An 18,075-nucleotide genomic window follows, 5' to 3' on the forward strand; every position below is an offset into this window, starting at 1 on the left:
TTTGCCGGACCGCCGTGTGCGGGCTCCGTGTTGGCAGAGGGCGGGCAGAGTGCAGGGTGCGCGGGTGCTCCTGTGCAAGCGAAGCCAGAGCGCTGTAGCGGGCATGGGCTCCCCTGGGCCGTGGGCTCTGAGGACGCCGCTCTCCTGTGTTGCAGGATGCGTTACGTCGCTGCTTATCTCCTCGCTGTGCTCGGGGGCAACGAGTCCCCTACGTCCAAGGACTTGAAGAAGATCCTCGACAGCGTCGGCATCGAGACGGACGATGAACGCATGAACAAGGTGGCGTTGCCTCTTAATTCCAGGTGGTCGAGTCCCAGCCAGCGCCAGACATTGGAGCTGTTCCTTTGGCTTCAGTGTTCCGGTTGCCTCGCTGTTGATCTGCCCTTACTTTGTGCCGATGTTCGGTGGCCCTTACGTGTATGATTTCTAAAACGCTACTGAGCCAATCACAGCTGTTTCTACAACTTTAGTTAGAAGTCTAGTTTTCTTATTCAACACATGTCCTCCACAAAGGCCTCTTGTCAGTTGTTGCTGACTTTTGGTTGTTCAGTCTAATCGTTCTCAGTGAGATGGTGGCTACAAATGAGTACACATTGAAAATAAGTTCTGTTCTGACATCATGTGTAGTCTGCACGTCCTGTTTGATTTTAGTTTCTGGTCAGTATTGATTCTGCACTAACACTTCTGAAGGCCTGGTTCTCAGTCATACATTCTTAGTGTGCTGCAAAGCACCATTAGTTTCTTCACCAAGAAACATAGGCAAATCCTAACGTGGACATTAAAGGTATTTGATACTAAGATGTAGGAAGATTTGGAAAATAAATGGTGAAATGATTGTGTTGAAAGATAGACTTTTGAAGAAAAGAATATTTTAACTAGAATTTTCATGTAATAAAACAGATTTTCAGCATTGGGGACTTAAAAAATTAGTGGCCATGGGAAAAAGAAAAAAAAGAACCAATAAAATAATCTTATCACCTACTCTGTACTTGTATGTGGAGGTAGAGGTAAAAAGAAGTTATTTTCCCAGTTGGAAACAGTGTTTTACCAGAGGCTCAACCAGACAATGGGTTGGCTGAGCTGACATCATCCTTTTCATGGTTTGGGATGTTGGTTTGAACTCGTGATGCTCCTGTTTAAGTGCCAAGTCTTATGTCTTTGTCTTGTTTAGGTTTAATACCTTCATGAATTAATTGCTTTCTCTGATCCTCCAATATCTGGAATTTGTTTTGATCATAATTAATCCTTTTCTATTTGCGTTGGCTGTATCTTAAGCCAGTGCAAATGTAGTGAAGTCTCAAAAGCACCTTTCTCCTGGATGGAGCGAGAACGCAGGCACAGAGTTTCACGTGTCCCACGCTCCCTGTGAGCAGAAGGTGCCTGTTGGAAAACTCTTGGTTGAAGTCCTTTGGCTTTGGCTACTCAGCAGTGTTTAGCACTGACTCTTGATAGCCAGGACTCACCAGTAAGGTCTGGGGCGTTATTTTTAAGTACTTGCTTGCTTTAGCAATGTTTGGGTTTGTGTTTTATACAATAGCCAGCTTGTTAACATTTGGTAAGGCTGGGAAGGGGACCTTGTGGTTTTTGGTACAGGACCCAGTGCTCCAGAGCCTCCCAGGGGGCATTAAGCAAGAAATGTTAACAGTCCCTCAGTGACTTACACACCATCAGTGGGGTTTGCTAGTTGGCTCCACAACATCTGTGTATCCTCCTTTCTGCAAGATCCGTAGATTCATTATAAATTTACTGTAACAGATTTCTTGAAAAAGCTTTCACAGAAAAGTATGAAAGACTTGGTGGAAGTTTTCATTTCAATGTCCTGTTTCTTCCACTGAGAAATAAAGAACTTTGGGGCTGTGTAAACATCAGGATGTAGCCATTGTATGTGATGATTAATCAGAACTTAAATAAATGTAGTTTATTCTCATGCTGGTTTGAAAGTATTAACATTCTTAACTTTATAAACTTTATTTACACAGGTTATTAGTGAGCTGAATGGAAAAAACATCGAAGATGTAATTGCTCAGGGTAAGTAGAGTCTCTGAGCGTTACAGGTAATTCTCTCTGCAACTTTGATAACTTAGATCTGAGAATGTGGAACTGCTGCCAGCTCCCTGATTGTCCATTTAGCTTTGCAGTTGAGGAGTTCCATGCTGGATTGCAGCTGAATTGGCTGAAATCCAGGTCCATTCTAATTCCCTGCAGGTCAGTGCCAGTACCTGCTGGGTTTCGCTTGTGGACCACATTAAACTGGAGAACTTAAGCATGTATGAGCTTACTGGTGGTCTGCTCATGATGTAGTTTTCTGGACATGTTGACTGGAGAAAGAGTCAGCTTTCCTTCAGGGTCTCTGGATTTGTTGTGTTTGCCCACTTGTGTGCACTAATGATGTAAAAAGTAAAGAACACAGTGTGAGTTGGTATGGGGGGCACAGTTACACCCTCTGCGAGGAGCACAAGCCTCTCCAGTGCACCTCTCTTCTAGAGCTCCTCAAGTCTGGCATTTCTTTTTTCCTGAGATAGGACTCTGAGTGCTGATTTCCATAGAAACTTGTGCTCTTAACAAAGCTGGAACTTTTAACATGAATTGGTTAAAGATGGAACTTTTAGCATGAATTGACTGGGTCATAGGGCTGAAGTAAAGCAGAGCTGAGGTAGTGCAAAGGTTTCTGATTAATGAATTTTTATTTTTTTGCAAGTGTGTAGGCACAAGGGAACTTTTAGGCATATTTTTGCTTAAAGGTTGCCAGGACTTTGCCTGGCTTTGCTGTGAGGTCACGTGGACACTTATGTTGACGTGATCTGAAGACCTAAGAGAGCTATTATGCATGAGCTTACAACACACTTATGCTATCCCCTCCTATAATACTTTAAGTAAATTGTTTGTCAGGACATACTGACATGCATATGAAACATGTTTGTTTACTTAGCTATTTTATTAGAGCTTGAAGTAACACGGAATTATTTAGAAACTGATTCCCAGAAACTGGAATACAGGCAAACACGGTGTGTACATGACCTCTGAATGCCAAGGGAGCCTTGGTATGTGAAAGACAGATGCCAGAGAACTAGTAGGCTTTCCAAATGAGAGCATAAATCAGGAGTCTCAAAGGAGATGCAATAGTGTTCATAGCATGCTGGGGAATTTGTTTAAAATACTGTCCTCTTTGCCATAAATACGTCTTTCCCCTTCTCTCCTGTGTGATCCAGTCATGCCTTCAGGGTTCTCTATACCCTTAAAAAAAATGGTGAGGGGGGAAAGCCAGTGCTGCCAATATGGTACTTCAGGAGTATATTATCAATTTCTGGGCTACTGTGCTGTATTCAGAGAACAGTCTTCATGGGTGTGCAAAATTGGATGTTTGCTACTATTTTTATATGACAGGTTCTGGAGGAAAAATAGGGCACTTTGTGTACAGAAGAAAACTTACCAATAATGTGCTGTCTGTGTTCTTGGCATAAGCCTTTGTGAAGCTTAAAACTGCTGAGTGTTTCTCAGAGAATATATTTATCAGGATGCAGTCTCTTGTTCCTTTCAGCAAATAGTGACAGGTTCAGTCCATGAGACAGGATCTGTTTTTTTCTGCACTGTCATTTCTCTTCCATTTCCCCTGACCTCTGTGCTTGGGATGAGCGAGTAAATACTTTACTTTCTCTTCTGTCCCTCTCAGGTAACGGGAAACTTGCCAGCATGCCAGCTGGGGGAGCGGTGGCAGTCTCTGCTGGAGGGGGCTCTGCTGCCCCTGCTGCAGCTGCTGCCCCTGCTGCTGGTGAGTATGAGTGGAGAGGCACGGGCAGCTCCTTTAGTTCAAATTTCAAGGCTTGTTCACTTTGGCAGTTCAGTATGTGATGGACATGTAAACTCAACAGTTACTTTTCCTTTGGGCAATCAGAAGCATTTGCTCTTTGTCTGGCTTAGAACCGAGAATCAAACAGACTTGGTGGCATAAAGCACATCCCTGCAATGGTGTCTGTGTCCCCTTGATGTTTGTATTTGGCTGTTGAAAGGGGTTGGGATGAACCATGGAGACTGAAGTGTCAATAATATGGGAGCTGAGATCACCAAAACTTGTATCGTGAAAATCTGTGGTGCAAAAAGTGTTTATACTGACCATTTGCTTGGTCTTTTTTTCCTTCAGCTGAGGAGAAAAAGGAGGAGAAGAAAGAGGAATCTGAAGAATCTGATGATGACATGGGATTCGGCCTATTTGATTAATTATTTGTTGTAGAGAAATTATTAAAATGCTTTGTTTTAAATGTTTTTGAGTTTATTATTATTACCATACAAGTGCTGTTGGATTCAGACAGCCGTTCTTAAAATAGCTCTGACAGGCTTTGATTTTTATCTGTCTGCAACAGGTGTGTGAATTTTCTGCCAAGCCATTGGACTCAGCTATTAAAGTACTGAGGAAATGGCAAAGCTTGTGTGAACCTGGATGCTTGTTTTGACACTAGTGTTTCTTAAACAGTATGTGGAAGTGGAATCTACCTGATGTTAACCTTCTCCCAGTAAAGAGTCCCATGTATTCACCAATAATAGGACTATTTTTGAGGATCTGTTTTTTCAATTCCAAAACATGAAACTGAATGGACATCAGGTCTGGATTAGTCAGAAACATCATAATTTCAGAGTTTTTGTTTGTTTTTTTTTAATATTTTAAAAGGACCTATTTCATCACTGTGCTAGATTTCTAAGATCTAGGGACAGAACCAATAAAATGCTTGACTGCTTGGGTTTCATGTTATATCCATATGCTTAACAATCTCTAAGAAAAAAACCCATACTGCACTGAGATGAGTGTAAAGGTGCCCTTCCTGCTGTATGGCTATTCTTGGGGTAGCTGAGCTATCAGGATATGAATCACCTTGATCTAAACAAAGAGAAACATGTCAGTGGTGGGTTTGGAGAACTGAAGCTGATCTCTGGTGTGCCCAGAATTCATCAGGTTGGGAGGACAGTAAATTTTGCTTTATTTGTAAGTGTCTTCTGCTAGAAGACGGTTTTGGCAGGCAACTTACCCAGACTTCTTGTGGAAGTCATCTGTCAGTGTTAGAGAATACAAACTGCACCAGTGATGATCTTCCCATGCCAGGTTTGCTCAGGTGGTGTCACAAAGGTGTCCTGGAGCAGTGTGTACTGTGGAGCTCTTCTAATGTTGTTTTGGGAGGAAAAAAAAAAGCACTAGCTGATACAGCTGTGTTCTTTATGACTCATTGGACTAAGCATGGCAAGTACTTCTGAGAGGAGAGATGGGTGAAATCCAAGTAGGAAAAAACTATTTTATCTCCCTGTGGTGCACTGAGAGGAAACGCCCAATACTTCACAGCAGCCAAGGAAGAGAGCAGTTGGAAGAGCCTCAAAATGGCCATGATTTAAGCAACTAACCCTTGCTGCCCTTCTGTGCCTGCTGCAAGAAAAAACTACAGGAGGTAACAGCGCCAATACCTTTCGTCTACTTTGGCTCTTATGTCCTATCATGGTGATCTGGTAGTAATGAAAAACACTCATGTTCGCTGTAGTTCTCTGTCAGACTTGTAATAATGGCAATGGTTCAGCCCTGTGAGGGGTGCAGGTATACCTGTGTTTCTTTCTGTGGTGGTTTCTCCATTTCAGGTTACTGGAAAAGAGTGGTTCTTTGATGTGACTTTACTGAGAGGTATCCTCCTTGCCCCATATTGCCTTGCTTGGCTGCTGCAATAGCAAAGTTGATGTTTTCTCAGGAAGGGATGGCCCTGTCACACCAGTCAGCAGGGTTTTTCCACATACAAAGGAATTTGTTTCAATGGCACTGAGCTATTCGATGAGTTTGCTGTGCCCAGGCCTGTGGGATGACACTGAAATCTGTGGTGCCAGCTGCTGGCTATTGAGATTGAGGGGAGGAGTAAAACTACAGCTAGATAAATTCTTTCTTCACCCTATTTTTGTCTGTCTTCTCTGTGTGACCTGTTAAACCTTGAGTTATGGACCTGATTCTGTGCTGGTTGTCCTTGTAACACTTTTAAATTCCTTCCTGAAAGTGCATAATTTTAATGAAAACTACTGTAGCTCAATCTGCTATGAGAAAAAGGACAGCTCATTTGGTAAACTGCTTAGAGAAGAAATTTTGGGGGGCAGCTCTCAGAGAAAGCACTTGCTACATTATCTCAGGGAACCAGCGTTTGTAACATAACCACCTCCTAGGTGTTCCTCGAGAAGGTCAGGGCACAGCTCTGCTCCAAGATTTCATGTTTTACAAAACTGGCTAAAACCTCTGCATGGTAAATGTTTCTTGTGAAAGCAAAATCAAAACCTATTAAACTTTCTTTCCCCTTACCTCTTTGTGAAACAGTTGTCACCTGATGGCTTTGTATATGAGCAGTGATGTGCCTGAAAGTCTGTTGCAGACTTGTTTGGTGTGCTGGATGGAGTTAACCACTCCATTCTGCTGGTTTCAATGAGCTTCAGATATGAAGGAGCTGAGATTCCTACTCCTGCTCTGTAGTCACTGTTCTGAATTTTCAAGTGTCACTTATGCCTTTTCAGACTTAGCAATGATTTCCAAAGGCAAGGGTACTGATGGGGTGGATGTGTTTATTCCACGATGCTGTCAGAGAAAACTAGTGCCTGCAAACACTTGGACTTGTGGCCTAGTCATTCCCCTTGAAGAATCAATTTTAGTTAGAACTAATTTGTCCTGAATTCTTCATAAAGAAAGGTTCAAGGGCATTGAAGAGAAGAGAAAGATAGGTTTGTGCCTGGAGATTACACTGGTAACTGATCATTACCAAAATGACAGCAGGAGAGAGTGATTTAGTCATAGGCTTGATGTTGAATTGTGTGAGGTTTCCTTACTGGGACACAAATGCTGCATCTTAAATCAGCTCTGCCTGAAAATCATTGCTAACAAACACCATGGGCCAGGGAGAGTAACATGACATCTTCACTACTTGGAAGGCAGGGAGAACGTCCTGGACACTACGGTAAAGCAATAAGCAACGGCTCCCTGGGGCCACTCTCAAATTGTTTCACTTCTCAAAACGTTTCACTCTTACTACTAAGGCCCAATTTTGCAAGCTGCTACATGCACACAGGCTGCTGAACTTGGTATGTGGGACTTACGTAGGGGAGAGATATCTGTTGTAGCTTTCCAAGAAGGAAAATTCAGTCCCAAGAGAGTAGGACAAGGGGACCAATCCTTTGCCTCAGGAGATGCTCCTATGAAGCAAGTGCCAAGCATTTGTCATGGAATGGCCTGATACGCACAAACATCACAGGTGAGAAAAAGACATCAGAGTCAGGCTTTCCAGTGATGCAAAGTCCAACTCAAGATGGGCTTCGTGACCACTACACTAGTCTTGCTGACTATGGGCAACAGTACTAAAGTAACATTCAGAAGTCTGTAGCAGACTGCCTGTCATCTTCCCTTGAATTCCCAATGGCCGGTATCAACCACGGTCCTATCTGAAAAAACAAACAGAGATTGTTTGCTTGTACATTCTTATCTCATATGTACTAACTGCTCACCATTCCTTAGGCTAGGAAATAAACCAACAACAAGAGATTGCACACAAAGCTGCCTCAGTGGCATCTCAACATGTAAGGGCATGAGTGAACTTGCAATGTTCCAACAGGAGTTTGATACACATGAAGAGCTGCCTTGTAAATCTCGCTGATCTGGCTTATTGCCTCATTGTGAGCAATAGCAGAACTATGGTACTTTCTTATTAAGAGGGATAAAGATTAGTTTAGGGAGTTAATTTATTTTTGAGAAAAACACAGTTGTTTTCCAGCCTACTCGTGACAGTGCCCAGGCAGCACTTCACAAGAGATTAGTGTTCACATGGTTCATTTCATCAACCTGTTTCAGCAGGGCAGCATTAACCTGCTCAAATAAGTAACCTTGAGGGCCAAGGCAGAGTGATGTAAACAACTCAGGATGAGATTGCTGTTGAGAAATCCAGTGAAACTAACCCCAGCATTGTCACAGCACTGTTGTTTCTGTTTTCCAGATATGCTAGGAACATTAAGGTTTGTGAAAGGCCAAAAAAAGGGAGCAGCATTGGCTTGAGAATGAAGATGTTCTTGTAGTTACAAGCATTAGGGAGGTATCTGCAAACAAGGTTCACTGCTCGGTTTTGCCACAGAATTCCACTAAAGTCACATTGTTCTTCTGCAGAACAATCCGTGTTCTGGAAAAGGCAAGACATGATGTTTTCTTTGGGTTCGACTACATGAAAATACCTTTCTGTGTCATCAGGAGCATGGGGTGAAAGCACTGTGATCATCTTGGTGTTAAGGGCCTTTAAGAGAGTCACAGTGCAGGTGTGCCAGTGCTCACTTCTCCAGGTGGAGGAGATGAGGGCTGACAGGGCTTACGTAACCACATCAAACACAAGAGAGGAAGGAAATTGTAAAGCAAGTACAGTTATAAGAGGAAGAGAGAGAAGGGTGGGTATGAGCAGAGGACTTGAGATAAGGAAGGTTAATTCTTTAGGTGCTCCAGAGTCAGCTAATATGTATTAAGGGTAGCTCCTAGCAGCTAGGTGAGGTGGTGGGCTCCAGGGCAGGACCTGAAAGGAAGATAAAGCTGTACTCCTGCCTGTCTGATGAAAGGAAAGCACAAACATTTAATGAAAAAGCACTCTGTCTGTAGAGGCTGGAGTGTGATGCCTAACTTCATCTCAAATATTAGATTTATACAAGGGTTACCTGCTGAATTTGGTAACTTCAGTCACCTGACTGCGAGGCAATAGACTGAGGCATTGAACAGCTATTCTTGCAGCCTGGATGGCCTCTCTGTGAGGAGGGTATCAGCCTATGTTGTATCATTTGAAAGGATATTTGGAGTGGAAGGAACAGGAGAGGGGCTACTTGGATGACCTCCACTAACATAATTGGTGAAATTCCCGTGGGGAGGAAAGCCTGGCATTGTTTAGTCTGGGAGCTGTTAAGGACAGGTATAACAGTATCCCTAAATGAGAAACTTTTGACTGGTTATAAGAAAACTAATCCAAATATCTTTATGCCATGATGAATTAAGTAGTTTTTAAAACTTTTGTAGGAAGCGCTTTTGCCCTATGTTGTTTCCATTAAAAAACTATCTATGCTTTTTATCTTGTATCCCCCAAACCTCCCTCCTGCTGTTCTTGCTTTGTCGCTCTGAGTTGAGCAGTCTGCTTCTTGTTATGCTGATGCTTTTGATATCCCTGTAAACTTTCATAATTATCTAATTGTTTGAATGACTGTAATCTGTATTGTTTATGACAAGGGGATCTTTGCAGCTTCTGAAAGCTATTTTGATCTCCTGCTAGCACTGGCCTTTCACCCAATGGTGCTCTGTGGTGAGCTGATACACTATGGGCTTGCTTGTGCAGAAGCACTACTGAAAATTGCAGTTGCCCTGACCAAAGGTAAGAGCTTTGGTGAGCTTAGACGCATATGGAGAAAAAAGGTCCTTGGGAGTCCCTTCCAACTCAGGATATTCTGTGATTCTAAGAGTTTTGAGGCAGAGAAAGCTGTTAATGGGGGGGCTGCCTTTTTCCCAGTTCTTACGATGTAGCTGTGCCAAGTCTTGCCTACTTCTGGCTCCTCAGCTTTTTGTGGAAGGGGAAAGCTTTTCCCTTCCTCTCACGTTTCTTACCCATCCCCCGAAAAACCAAGGAAACCCCAAGAACTTGGAGCAGAAGCCTCCAATAATTATCTTGTTTAGTGTGGGAAGAGCAGCCTGCTGCTCCGGTACAGGGCGAAGCTTGGGATGCTGCGAGAAGCAGCTGGCTCAGCCCCTGCCGCTTCGGAGCGGCGCTAGCACGGCTTTAGTAGCTCGACGGGCGGTGACTGCCCCCAGTGCCCACGGGCCGGGAACGGGGTTCACTGGAGGAAGGGTTGGGAGGAGGGGCCGGGCGATCCCGCCCCAGCCGGGGCTGCGGAGGGGCGCGTGGCCGTCGCCGGGGGCGGGCCCGACGGCCGGCGGCCGCCGCATATAAGCTCGGCCTCCGCCGTGGTAAGCCAGCGGGTCCAAATCTTGCGTGTTCCAGCCTCTAGCCCGGCAGCAGCGCCTTCCGCTCTCCTGCCCTGTCCCCAGGCCGGTGGCGAGAGAGGACGCGACTTCCCCCTCCCGGCGCGGCTGCCCCGCTGCTCCCCGCACGGCCCCCCCGCCTCCCGCGGGGCGCGGAGGCCATGTTCCCGCCGGACTCCACCTGGAATATCTCCTTCGCCGGCTGCGGCTTCCTAGGGGTGTACCACATCGGGGTGGCCAGCTGCCTGCAGGAACATGCCCCCTTCCTCGTCGCCAACGCCAAGAAGGTGTACGGCGCCTCGGCCGGGGCGCTCACCGCCACCGCCCTCGTCAGCGGCGCCTGCCTCGGTAAGCGCGGGGCGAGCCCGGCGCTCCTTCGCCTCTTCTTTCGCTGTTGCTAATTTCTTAATTACTGAGTGGCGAGGGGTGTGTGTGTGTGTGCGTGGAAATAGCTCTGCGCCCTCCTGCTCCCGAAATGCGAGCGGCGCTTTGTTTTTAAGACCTTTTACCCCTAGCACACACATCCCCCCGCACTCCTCCCCCGGTCCCTGACGGGTGGCTGAGGTCAAGGAGGCCCCGACAGTAGAAAGTCGGCGCAGACGTCCCGGTTCTGACACACACACGAACACACCCCCGCCCCTCATGTAGTGTGAGCTTGTTGGGCTCGCTTCGTGGGTTTGGCTTGCTAGGGTGTAGGTCTGGCGGGGTTCTTGGTGAGAAGAGGAGCCTCTTGCCATGTGGGCACCAGCTCTTGGTGGCCGCAAACGGGAGGCAAAGCATCTGGAGGTGGAGACACCGAGCACCTGTGTACAGGTGAGAGTCGGACAGCATCTCTGAGTAGGGCATCTTTTAATCTGCGTGTTTATTTCTGGAAGAGGGTTATTCCTTAGGGTGTTGGGCACTGAGGAATTCTCTTGCCCTCTGCAAGAGCTAGTTCTCCAGTTCAGATAGATGTTATCTCTGTTTTCAAGTCACAGAATAAACCTTAAAAAGTTATCTCTTAAGCAGACACACAGTGTTGAGTGTCCCTGTGTCTGGGGAACAGCTGAAGAAAATGGTCTGTGGTGCCTCCTGGCTTTTTGTTGTTTTGCATGTGGGGGGAAGTCAACAAACACATGATAGAGTCTGTACTTGGAAGCTTTTATGTTGAGAATACAAATGCAGAAAAGTATCTTAAGCTTGAAAGGGAAATGTGGTGTCAGAGAATCAGGTATACCTATATAGTCTCAGAATTCTGAGCCTCTCCTAGAGCCGAGGGAAGCCAGAGCTGTCTACTGCTTGAAGTCCTCTCACTTTGATGGCAGGTGTTTTTCTGCAGCACTTCCTTTTCTTTGGAGACAGGCAGAGTTTTGAGATGTAGTCTTCGTGCAGCACAAGTTAGCTTTTTCTGTGCAGTTATGTTTAAAATTTTCTTTCCTGACTACTTTGTTTACAGATGTGCCCAATGAAGCGCAACTGTAACTTCTGGAGCCTGATGGGAAGCTTTTAACAGCTGTTCAGACCCCCATCTGAGGTCTCAAAAGCTGTAATAATGCCATGGTGCCAGCTTTTATCGTGGACAAGGGAAAAGGCCTCCCCTAATCCCTTCTTGTGTAGGGATCCGTTTACAGATAGCTGCCAGGGGTTTGGTTGCTTTAATTACTGTTGCTTCTATTGAAGAGGTGACTGCCCAATTAGTTCCCTGAGGGGGTGGTCCCCGTGCCACTCGAAGGTGTGGCACAAGTGTGAGACAGGCTGATGGTAGTGCCCAAATCCCTTGCCTTGCTCAAGTGCTGAGCAAGCCTGTTATCATGTCTACCTTGCCCTTGCTATTTATATGTCCAGAACATCCACAGAGTGCCAGGGATTGCCCTAAGGTACCTCAGGGAGGCACCCAGCCTGGTAGAGAGCTTTCTGTGAATTGGAATAGATTTTCCCACTCCCTACGAGGTACTGTGGGTGGCCCCTCAGTTAGGGGCCACCTTCTAGGAGGCAGCACTCACCTACCTTCTGAAGGAGGGCAAACTGTGATGTTTAAAGCTAGCCAGGGCTTGTATCTTGGGTGTTCAAGTTCAGTCTTCAGTCTGATGTCTCTAAAATAGTTTTCTTCTGACTCACCTACATGACTGGCATATACCTTGGGTGGAGAGCAGCTCTAAGGCCACAGAGTGGACTTCTGAAAGTAAAAGCAAATGGTGTGCGTGGCTGGCACATGGTATTCCTGCACTTTGTCCATATCATAAACCCTCTTGACAGTGCAGCTTCCAGGCAGAGGTCCAGAGGTTAGAATGAAATCATAAGGGGGAAAAGGGGACAGGGCAGAAGGTACAGCTGAGCCTGTACTAGGAGAGCAGTTCAATCTAGTACTGGCTCTTGTAGGGTCCGAAGTATGTGTGTCTGCTATGTGACTGTTTTCTGCTTGAGAGCAGGTGTTATAGCCCATGGGCTTTGAATCTTATGGAAACTGCTACCCTGCACTGTCTGTTGCCCTGTCCATCAAACTGGAATGCTAAATAGTGTCTCTTGATGGATGATAAGCAGAAGGGAATTTTGCAGAAGCTTTGCTTATTTGGCTGTGTGTAGGTAATGTTAGGGCCTTCATGCCTGTGTACCTGGCTGTGAACAGAATGAGACTCTACTGTGCAAAGACAAATACTTCCTGGGGAGGAGTGAAAAAACTTGTTCCTTTGGGTTTTTCTTTGGTTCCAATCTTTTTGAGAACCTGATCAGAGAGAAAAGAAATTTTCCTTGACTTCAGCATGTAAGATCCCACTTACTGGTTTCTTTTTGAGTTTTTTCCTTCTGGCCTCTGCATCTGTTCAGCTTACCTCTGAACTCATTCTGCCTTCTCCCTGAATTAAGATCACGCTGTCATCATTTGTGTAGGGCAGAAAGGCTTTGCTATGGGCTAATGTTGAACTGAAAGCCCTGACTAAATGATCTGCAGCCTTGGGAGCACACTGTGAGCTTCAAAGGCGCATTTGAGAATGCCAAATAAAGAACATTGGGCATGCATATTAGTTAGGCAGGGGACTTTATATTTATATAAGAGGTATTTACAGTCTGATATGACCTCGCCTAGCTCTTGATAAGCACTTTACCATTAAGTTGTAGAGATCTTGGATTTGTTGTCCGGGGCTACAGCAGTGATATTGTCCTGCATCTGAAGTGCTCTCTCCAGCTTTGAGGTTCTTCTGTTTGCTGACGTGAAAAAGCATTGCTGTTTTTCCACTAGAATAATCTGTGTGGCTATCAGGGTTTATTGAGCAAAGTCTCATGTGTTTACATGTTACTTGACTGTGCATACTGCAGTGTTGTAGCTTCATACTCCAGTGAATCACTTCTTGCCTCAAGGGTTTTCTGGAAAATGGCCTCCTGTCACACCTGTGTCTTCTCTTGGGGCTGTTGGAGTCTATCACATCAGGAAATGCACCTGTATGTGCCAGGCAAGTGAAAAGTTCTTTTGTGCTGGCTTTGCAGTCTCCTTATGTATGCCTCAAATCCTGCAGCTTTTCACAAACTAGGCCTGGAGCTCTGAGGATGGTTACCTGTCTATATAAATCCTTAAGTCACTGGCCTGGATGAGGAAAACTGGCTTATGTGACATGACAAGACTGTTCTTCTTCAGTCACAAGGAATGCTAAAATGCAACCACTGTTGGATTCTTAAAGCTTTAATACTGAGTAGAGAATATATTTTTGTTAAGGGTCTTGAATCATCTCATATTGGTGAGCTGTATGGGATTTGTGTGCCTGCTTTGAGAGTGTAGCAACCTGGATGAATGATGGGATGTGAAGCTGTAGTCACTGAAAAGCTGTCTTTGAGCTGATGCTAAGGTCCCAGCCTGTGCTTCTGACTCATAGTTAACCAACAGCATCTCAATTGTCTGTGTGGCATGTGAACATTGTCCTACACAGCTTTCTGTGGGTGAGTTGGAACTGCTGAATTGCTTCTATTTTGGGGGGAAGAGGTGGGTTCTGCTGTCAAAGGCAAAACTGGCTTTCAAACCCCCATGTGGAAGTTAGCTGTTCTCCTAAAGCGTGACAAAGTTGGCAGAAAATGATAAAGCAAGATGAGGGGATGCTTCCAGTATTAAGAATACAGAAGGGCCATAGATCTGCTAGGCTGAGTAATGTTGTTTAGATGTTCTGTGGAGAGCTCTTCCTGGGTTGTTTACAGGGTTTAGTTATTTAATTATTTTTAACTGGTATCTTAGGGCCAGGGCTCTATCTCAGGCTTGACCTGAGATGAAGTAACAGTTATTTGACATTAAGATCTGCTTGTCAGCTGTCACCATGTGACCACCAGGAAATACCCCAAAGAACTGTAGAGACTTTTTCCATTGGGTAGAAGGAGGAAAAAAAAAACCAAACAATCGAAAACAACAACAACAAAAACCCAACTAAAGCCTTTCACCTGTTGAAACTGAGATAATTAGCAACAGCAGCATCTTAAATGTTGTGCTTCTGCAGTTTGATTATGTGCACGCAAAGCCTTAAGGACTGGTCATGGAGATTTTTTGTGTGTGTTTGTGTAGTCTTAATACCAAATCCCAGATTGAGAGAGGGAAATAAACCAGCTTAAGAGTCTATGGAGTCCTCAGAGCAATGCCAGTTTATGCTGGTCAAAGCATGAATCATGATGCTTAATCCTAGGGGAAGTATATGTGATGCTGTCTTGTGTGACTGTGTGAAGAGAGTATGAATCTCCCCAGGGACACAAAGCACAGCTTCGTAGCATCTGGGGCATCTCAAAACTCCAGTCCCTCCCTTGAAAGGAGATGGTCACTCGTACCTCCTGCAGAGGCCCTACCTGGGGAAAAAGTTGTGGAGCTCAGTAGCTACAGCCCAGTCAATGGAAGGAGGAATATCCTTATGCATATGCATGGAGATGTGAATGTAATTCATGGGGAACCTTCTGATGCTCCCTGGAAGTGGTAAAGTTGCTTTTTGTGGTGGAAAATAGAGGTGGGTGGGGCGATGTTTCGTGCGGATGTAGTTGGAGAAGTTCCCTGCCTTGGTGGAGAAGCTGCTGAACCTGGATCAGTGCCCTCAGCGGTCACAGGGCTGCAGGATCAGGTGTCCAGAGGAGCAAGCTGGCAGCTAGAGCACCCTGCAATACCCTCTGTTGGGAGGGAAGGAGCTTGTTCCTGCTGTCTGCCTGCTCTAATAAGGAAGGTCTTGTGAGGAAAGGTGGTCTTATGGACATCTGGTTGGATGAGTGCAAGGGAAGCCAAACCGCCGCTTTTAGGGAAAATCATGGTCATAGCAATGTGTGTGTTTATTCTTAGGGCACCCCACTGAGACAGCAGGTGTGCAGAGCAGCTTGGTGCCCAGCCTTGCTCTTCAGACACAAAAGCAGCTACGCAGTGTCAGTGGCAACAGCACAAGAGGTCTTTGCATGGTCATTCTTCTCACCCACTGGTTCAGAATGTGTCTTGAACTTGTAGCATGTCTAGGCTATTCCACTTCTTTCTGCTTCTTATCTCCCCAAACTCTTCAAGGCAAGTGCAAGGCCTCCTTAGAAAATAGAAGAAGCTGTTGTATGTTCTTCAGGATCCTATGTCCACCCTATGTTCTGAAGTTTAGTCCTGATAAATCAAGAAACCTTCCTTGCTGTGTCATCCAGTTCCAAACCCTTGCTGCTGTGGTGGTTATAGGAGCTCTGCCTACGTGTCCAGTAGCTGATGGTGTTTGTTTCCTGTCTGTGAGGGCTGTGCTACCCTCCAGTGCACTGAGTTTGGGATGATTGTACTCTGATGTCAGGCCTCTGCTCACTCTGGGTTTCTCCTTGTTCCGCTCTGTGCCCTCCCTGAAGCACGGATGAAACGTTCATGGGCTTGGCTGGAGAGGATTTTCTCCTCTGCTGTGCTTCTGTTGTACTGTACTTGAAGGAGACCATGCAAGGACTGGAGAAATGGCAATTTGGTCAGCATTCCTTCTTTCTGAAGATGGGAATGAACAAGCCTTCTAATTCCAGGGCCTTTCCAAAGCCTTAGAAATCCCCTACTCTAAAGAGCAGTGTGAGTGGGTGACTCCTGTCTACCTTGCTCTCCACAATACAAACCCTGCTGGTGACTGGATTCCAAACTGGTTACTACTTTTCTGTTGAATTCTCTGCACTTCTACACTTCCGTTGCCCAGGTCTAACACTTGTCCTCTTTCTTTCTGCCAAGTGTTCCTGGGACTTTCACCTCAAGTCAGGATGTGCCTTCAAGTATGTGGGAGTCAGCAGAGCCTGTGTTTGCCTTGGGTTGTGTTCCTTGTCAAACAAGTAGATTAAGAGCTGGTGAAAACGAGGGGTAGAAGAAATAATTCCATGTGGAAGGCCCTAAATAAGTCTGTGTCCTTGGGAAAAGGCAGAATGTGTCCTTGAAGTGATAAGGTCTGGGGCAGTAGAAAATCCCTTCCAAGGTGCACATAGGAAGGAGGGGATTGGTGAACCTGGGAGTGTAGAAAAGATGCTGGAACTTGTTGTAGCTACAAAGGCCAGAGGAAGGGAGGAGAGAGTTTGACACTTGTGATTCAATAGCTGCTTGTGACAGTCCTGATCCTGTCCCTGGGGTTATGCTGATCTGCAGTACAGTGTGTCTGGGAGAGCTGCCCTCTGTGTTTCTGGAGACACTGTACCCCAGCTAAAAGGCTTGGAACAAATCAAGCTCCATGAGATCCCAGTGGTGACAAGTCTTGAGTGGGTGGCATGCTCTTTGTTCTTGGTGCTTGGGATATGTCAGGTGTGGAAGCTGGTAGTTGTAGCAGAACACAGGGCTTTGTGCTGCCCTCTGGCACTTGCCCAGAACTGAAACTATTGTGCTTTCAGGTAGAGACCAAATCCACATTGGTAACTTCTCGCTGACAAGATGTCTGGAATCTGCAAACTTCACAAAGTGCCTTCTGTAGCTGTTTCCCAGGCTTTTGGGCATGCTGACCTGGCAGATTTCTTCTGAGAATGGTTCATTCTCTTCCTCTTCATACACTGCAGTTTGTTTGGATGGATTCTAGGTTTGGAGGCCTTTTTTAGGCTTAGGATTTAAAGGATTGAATACCAATCCTTTGGAGGTTCTTGTAGTGTTTCTGAGCTGCCACTCCTGTGGATTATCTAGTTTAGCATCCTGAAATAGAGGAGGTGGCATCTGAGGGTGTAAATGAATTAGGTAGCCCTTTACATATGTTAATTACAAGAGCTGCTCTTGCTGGCTTTACTGAATGCTGCTGATTCAGTGCTGGGCCTGGCAAAAAAAAGTATATCATGGAGGCAGGATGTGGATTCAGGCTGCCATGGTTATAAAGTTGGAGTCCTGTTTGAGGGTGAGCTGTCAAATCAGAGGGAGTTAAAACTGATTTCTCTAGCCCAGTGTTCCTACATAGTGGTGATGGTAAAATAAGGGAACAAACTAAGCATTTAACTATTAGCCATACTTCTGCACACAGAGTTAATTCTTTGTGTGTGAACTTCAGGTGGACATGGCTGCATCTGTCTTGCTGTAAATGTCTGGGTGCTGCTCAGCCTCATAGGAAGGGTCGAGCAGAGGCTCTTCCCTTGCAGGGGTCTGTGCAACCCTCTGTGAGTAGCTCCTGTCCCGCTCACACAGTTGTTTTCAGAACCCAAGTCATCTTGTTGCCTGGGAGTTGTGGCTCGGGGCCCACTGCTGGTATCTGTGGAAGAAAGGTAGCATGAGTTTCCAGGTATTCTTGTCATGGCTCCTAAGGTATGCAGCTTACCTTGGGGTCTGCCCAAAGCTGCTCCAACAAAATGAGATTACTTCTAGAGCAAAGTGTGCGTGCCCCTCTGCTTTGGGACAAAGCTTCCCATTCTCACTTCCTTGCTGGAGCCTGCCCTGCTCAGGGTAGGGCTAGTGGGGAAGAGATTGGGGTGTAAGGTGACACTGGCCATGCCTGTGTGCAATGGCAGGGCAGAGTGGGCACAGCAGGCAGTGTGCTTGCAGGTGCACGGGGAGGTGCTTGGCATGGATTGGAGCAGTTGGCCGGCCGTGCAAGCATGAGAGCTGGGCATGATGCAGGCTGAGAGCCAGTGGAGGACTTGGGGCTGTTCTTTTCACTCTGCGTCGGGGTTTTAGCAGCCATGCAAGTGTACGGAGGGAA

General features: G+C 45.9%; 2 protein-coding genes and 1 non-coding gene across 3 annotated transcripts in view; all 3 read left to right on the forward strand.

Annotated features, from left to right (window-relative positions):
* Positions 1 to 126: 126 nt before the first annotated feature.
* On the forward strand, positions 127 to 4,260 carry RPLP2 (ribosomal protein lateral stalk subunit P2). Its single transcript, XM_008919928.3, has 4 exons — positions 127 to 279; positions 1,980 to 2,028; positions 3,671 to 3,769; positions 4,139 to 4,260. The coding sequence occupies exons 1-4, from the start codon at positions 157 to 159 to the stop codon at positions 4,213 to 4,215; spliced, it is 348 nt and encodes a 115-aa protein (XP_008918176.1). The 5' UTR covers positions 127 to 156; the 3' UTR covers positions 4,216 to 4,260.
* On the forward strand, positions 2,183 to 2,315 carry LOC112841291. Its single transcript, XR_003212896.1, has one exon. It is a non-coding gene; the product is annotated as a small nucleolar RNA SNORA52 (small nucleolar RNA).
* Positions 4,261 to 10,120: 5,860 nt separating the features above from the next.
* Positions 10,121 to 18,075, forward strand: part of PNPLA2 (patatin like phospholipase domain containing 2) — a 29,987-nt gene continuing 22,032 nt past the window's right edge. Inside the window, exon 1 of the mRNA XM_029963347.1 lies at positions 10,121 to 10,342. Within this exon, the coding sequence (XP_029819207.1) occupies positions 10,156 to 10,342 (187 nt within the window). The 5' untranslated portion in view covers positions 10,121 to 10,155. The remainder of the gene's footprint in view (positions 10,343 to 18,075) is intronic.

Source organism: Manacus vitellinus, unplaced genomic scaffold (assembly GCF_001715985.3).
Source record: "Manacus vitellinus isolate BGI_N305 unplaced genomic scaffold, ASM171598v3 scaffold_59_pilon, whole genome shotgun sequence".
NCBI classification, from domain to species: domain Eukaryota; kingdom Metazoa; phylum Chordata; class Aves; order Passeriformes; family Pipridae; genus Manacus; species Manacus vitellinus.

What these genes read in the sequence shown, in the direction of transcription:
- RPLP2 (XM_008919928.3), top strand. Translation starts at nt 157, where the DNA reads ATGCGTTACGTCGCTGCTTATCTCCTCGCTGTGCTCGGGGGCAACGAG. An exon ending in CGAAGATGTAATTGCTCAGG is followed by an intron (nt 2,029 to 3,670) that starts GTAAGTAGAGTC and finishes TGTCCCTCTCAG; the next exon opens with GTAACGGGAAACTTGCCAGC. An exon ending in AGCTGCTGCCCCTGCTGCTG is followed by an intron (nt 3,770 to 4,138) that starts GTGAGTATGAGT and finishes TTTTTCCTTCAG; the next exon opens with CTGAGGAGAAAAAGGAGGAG.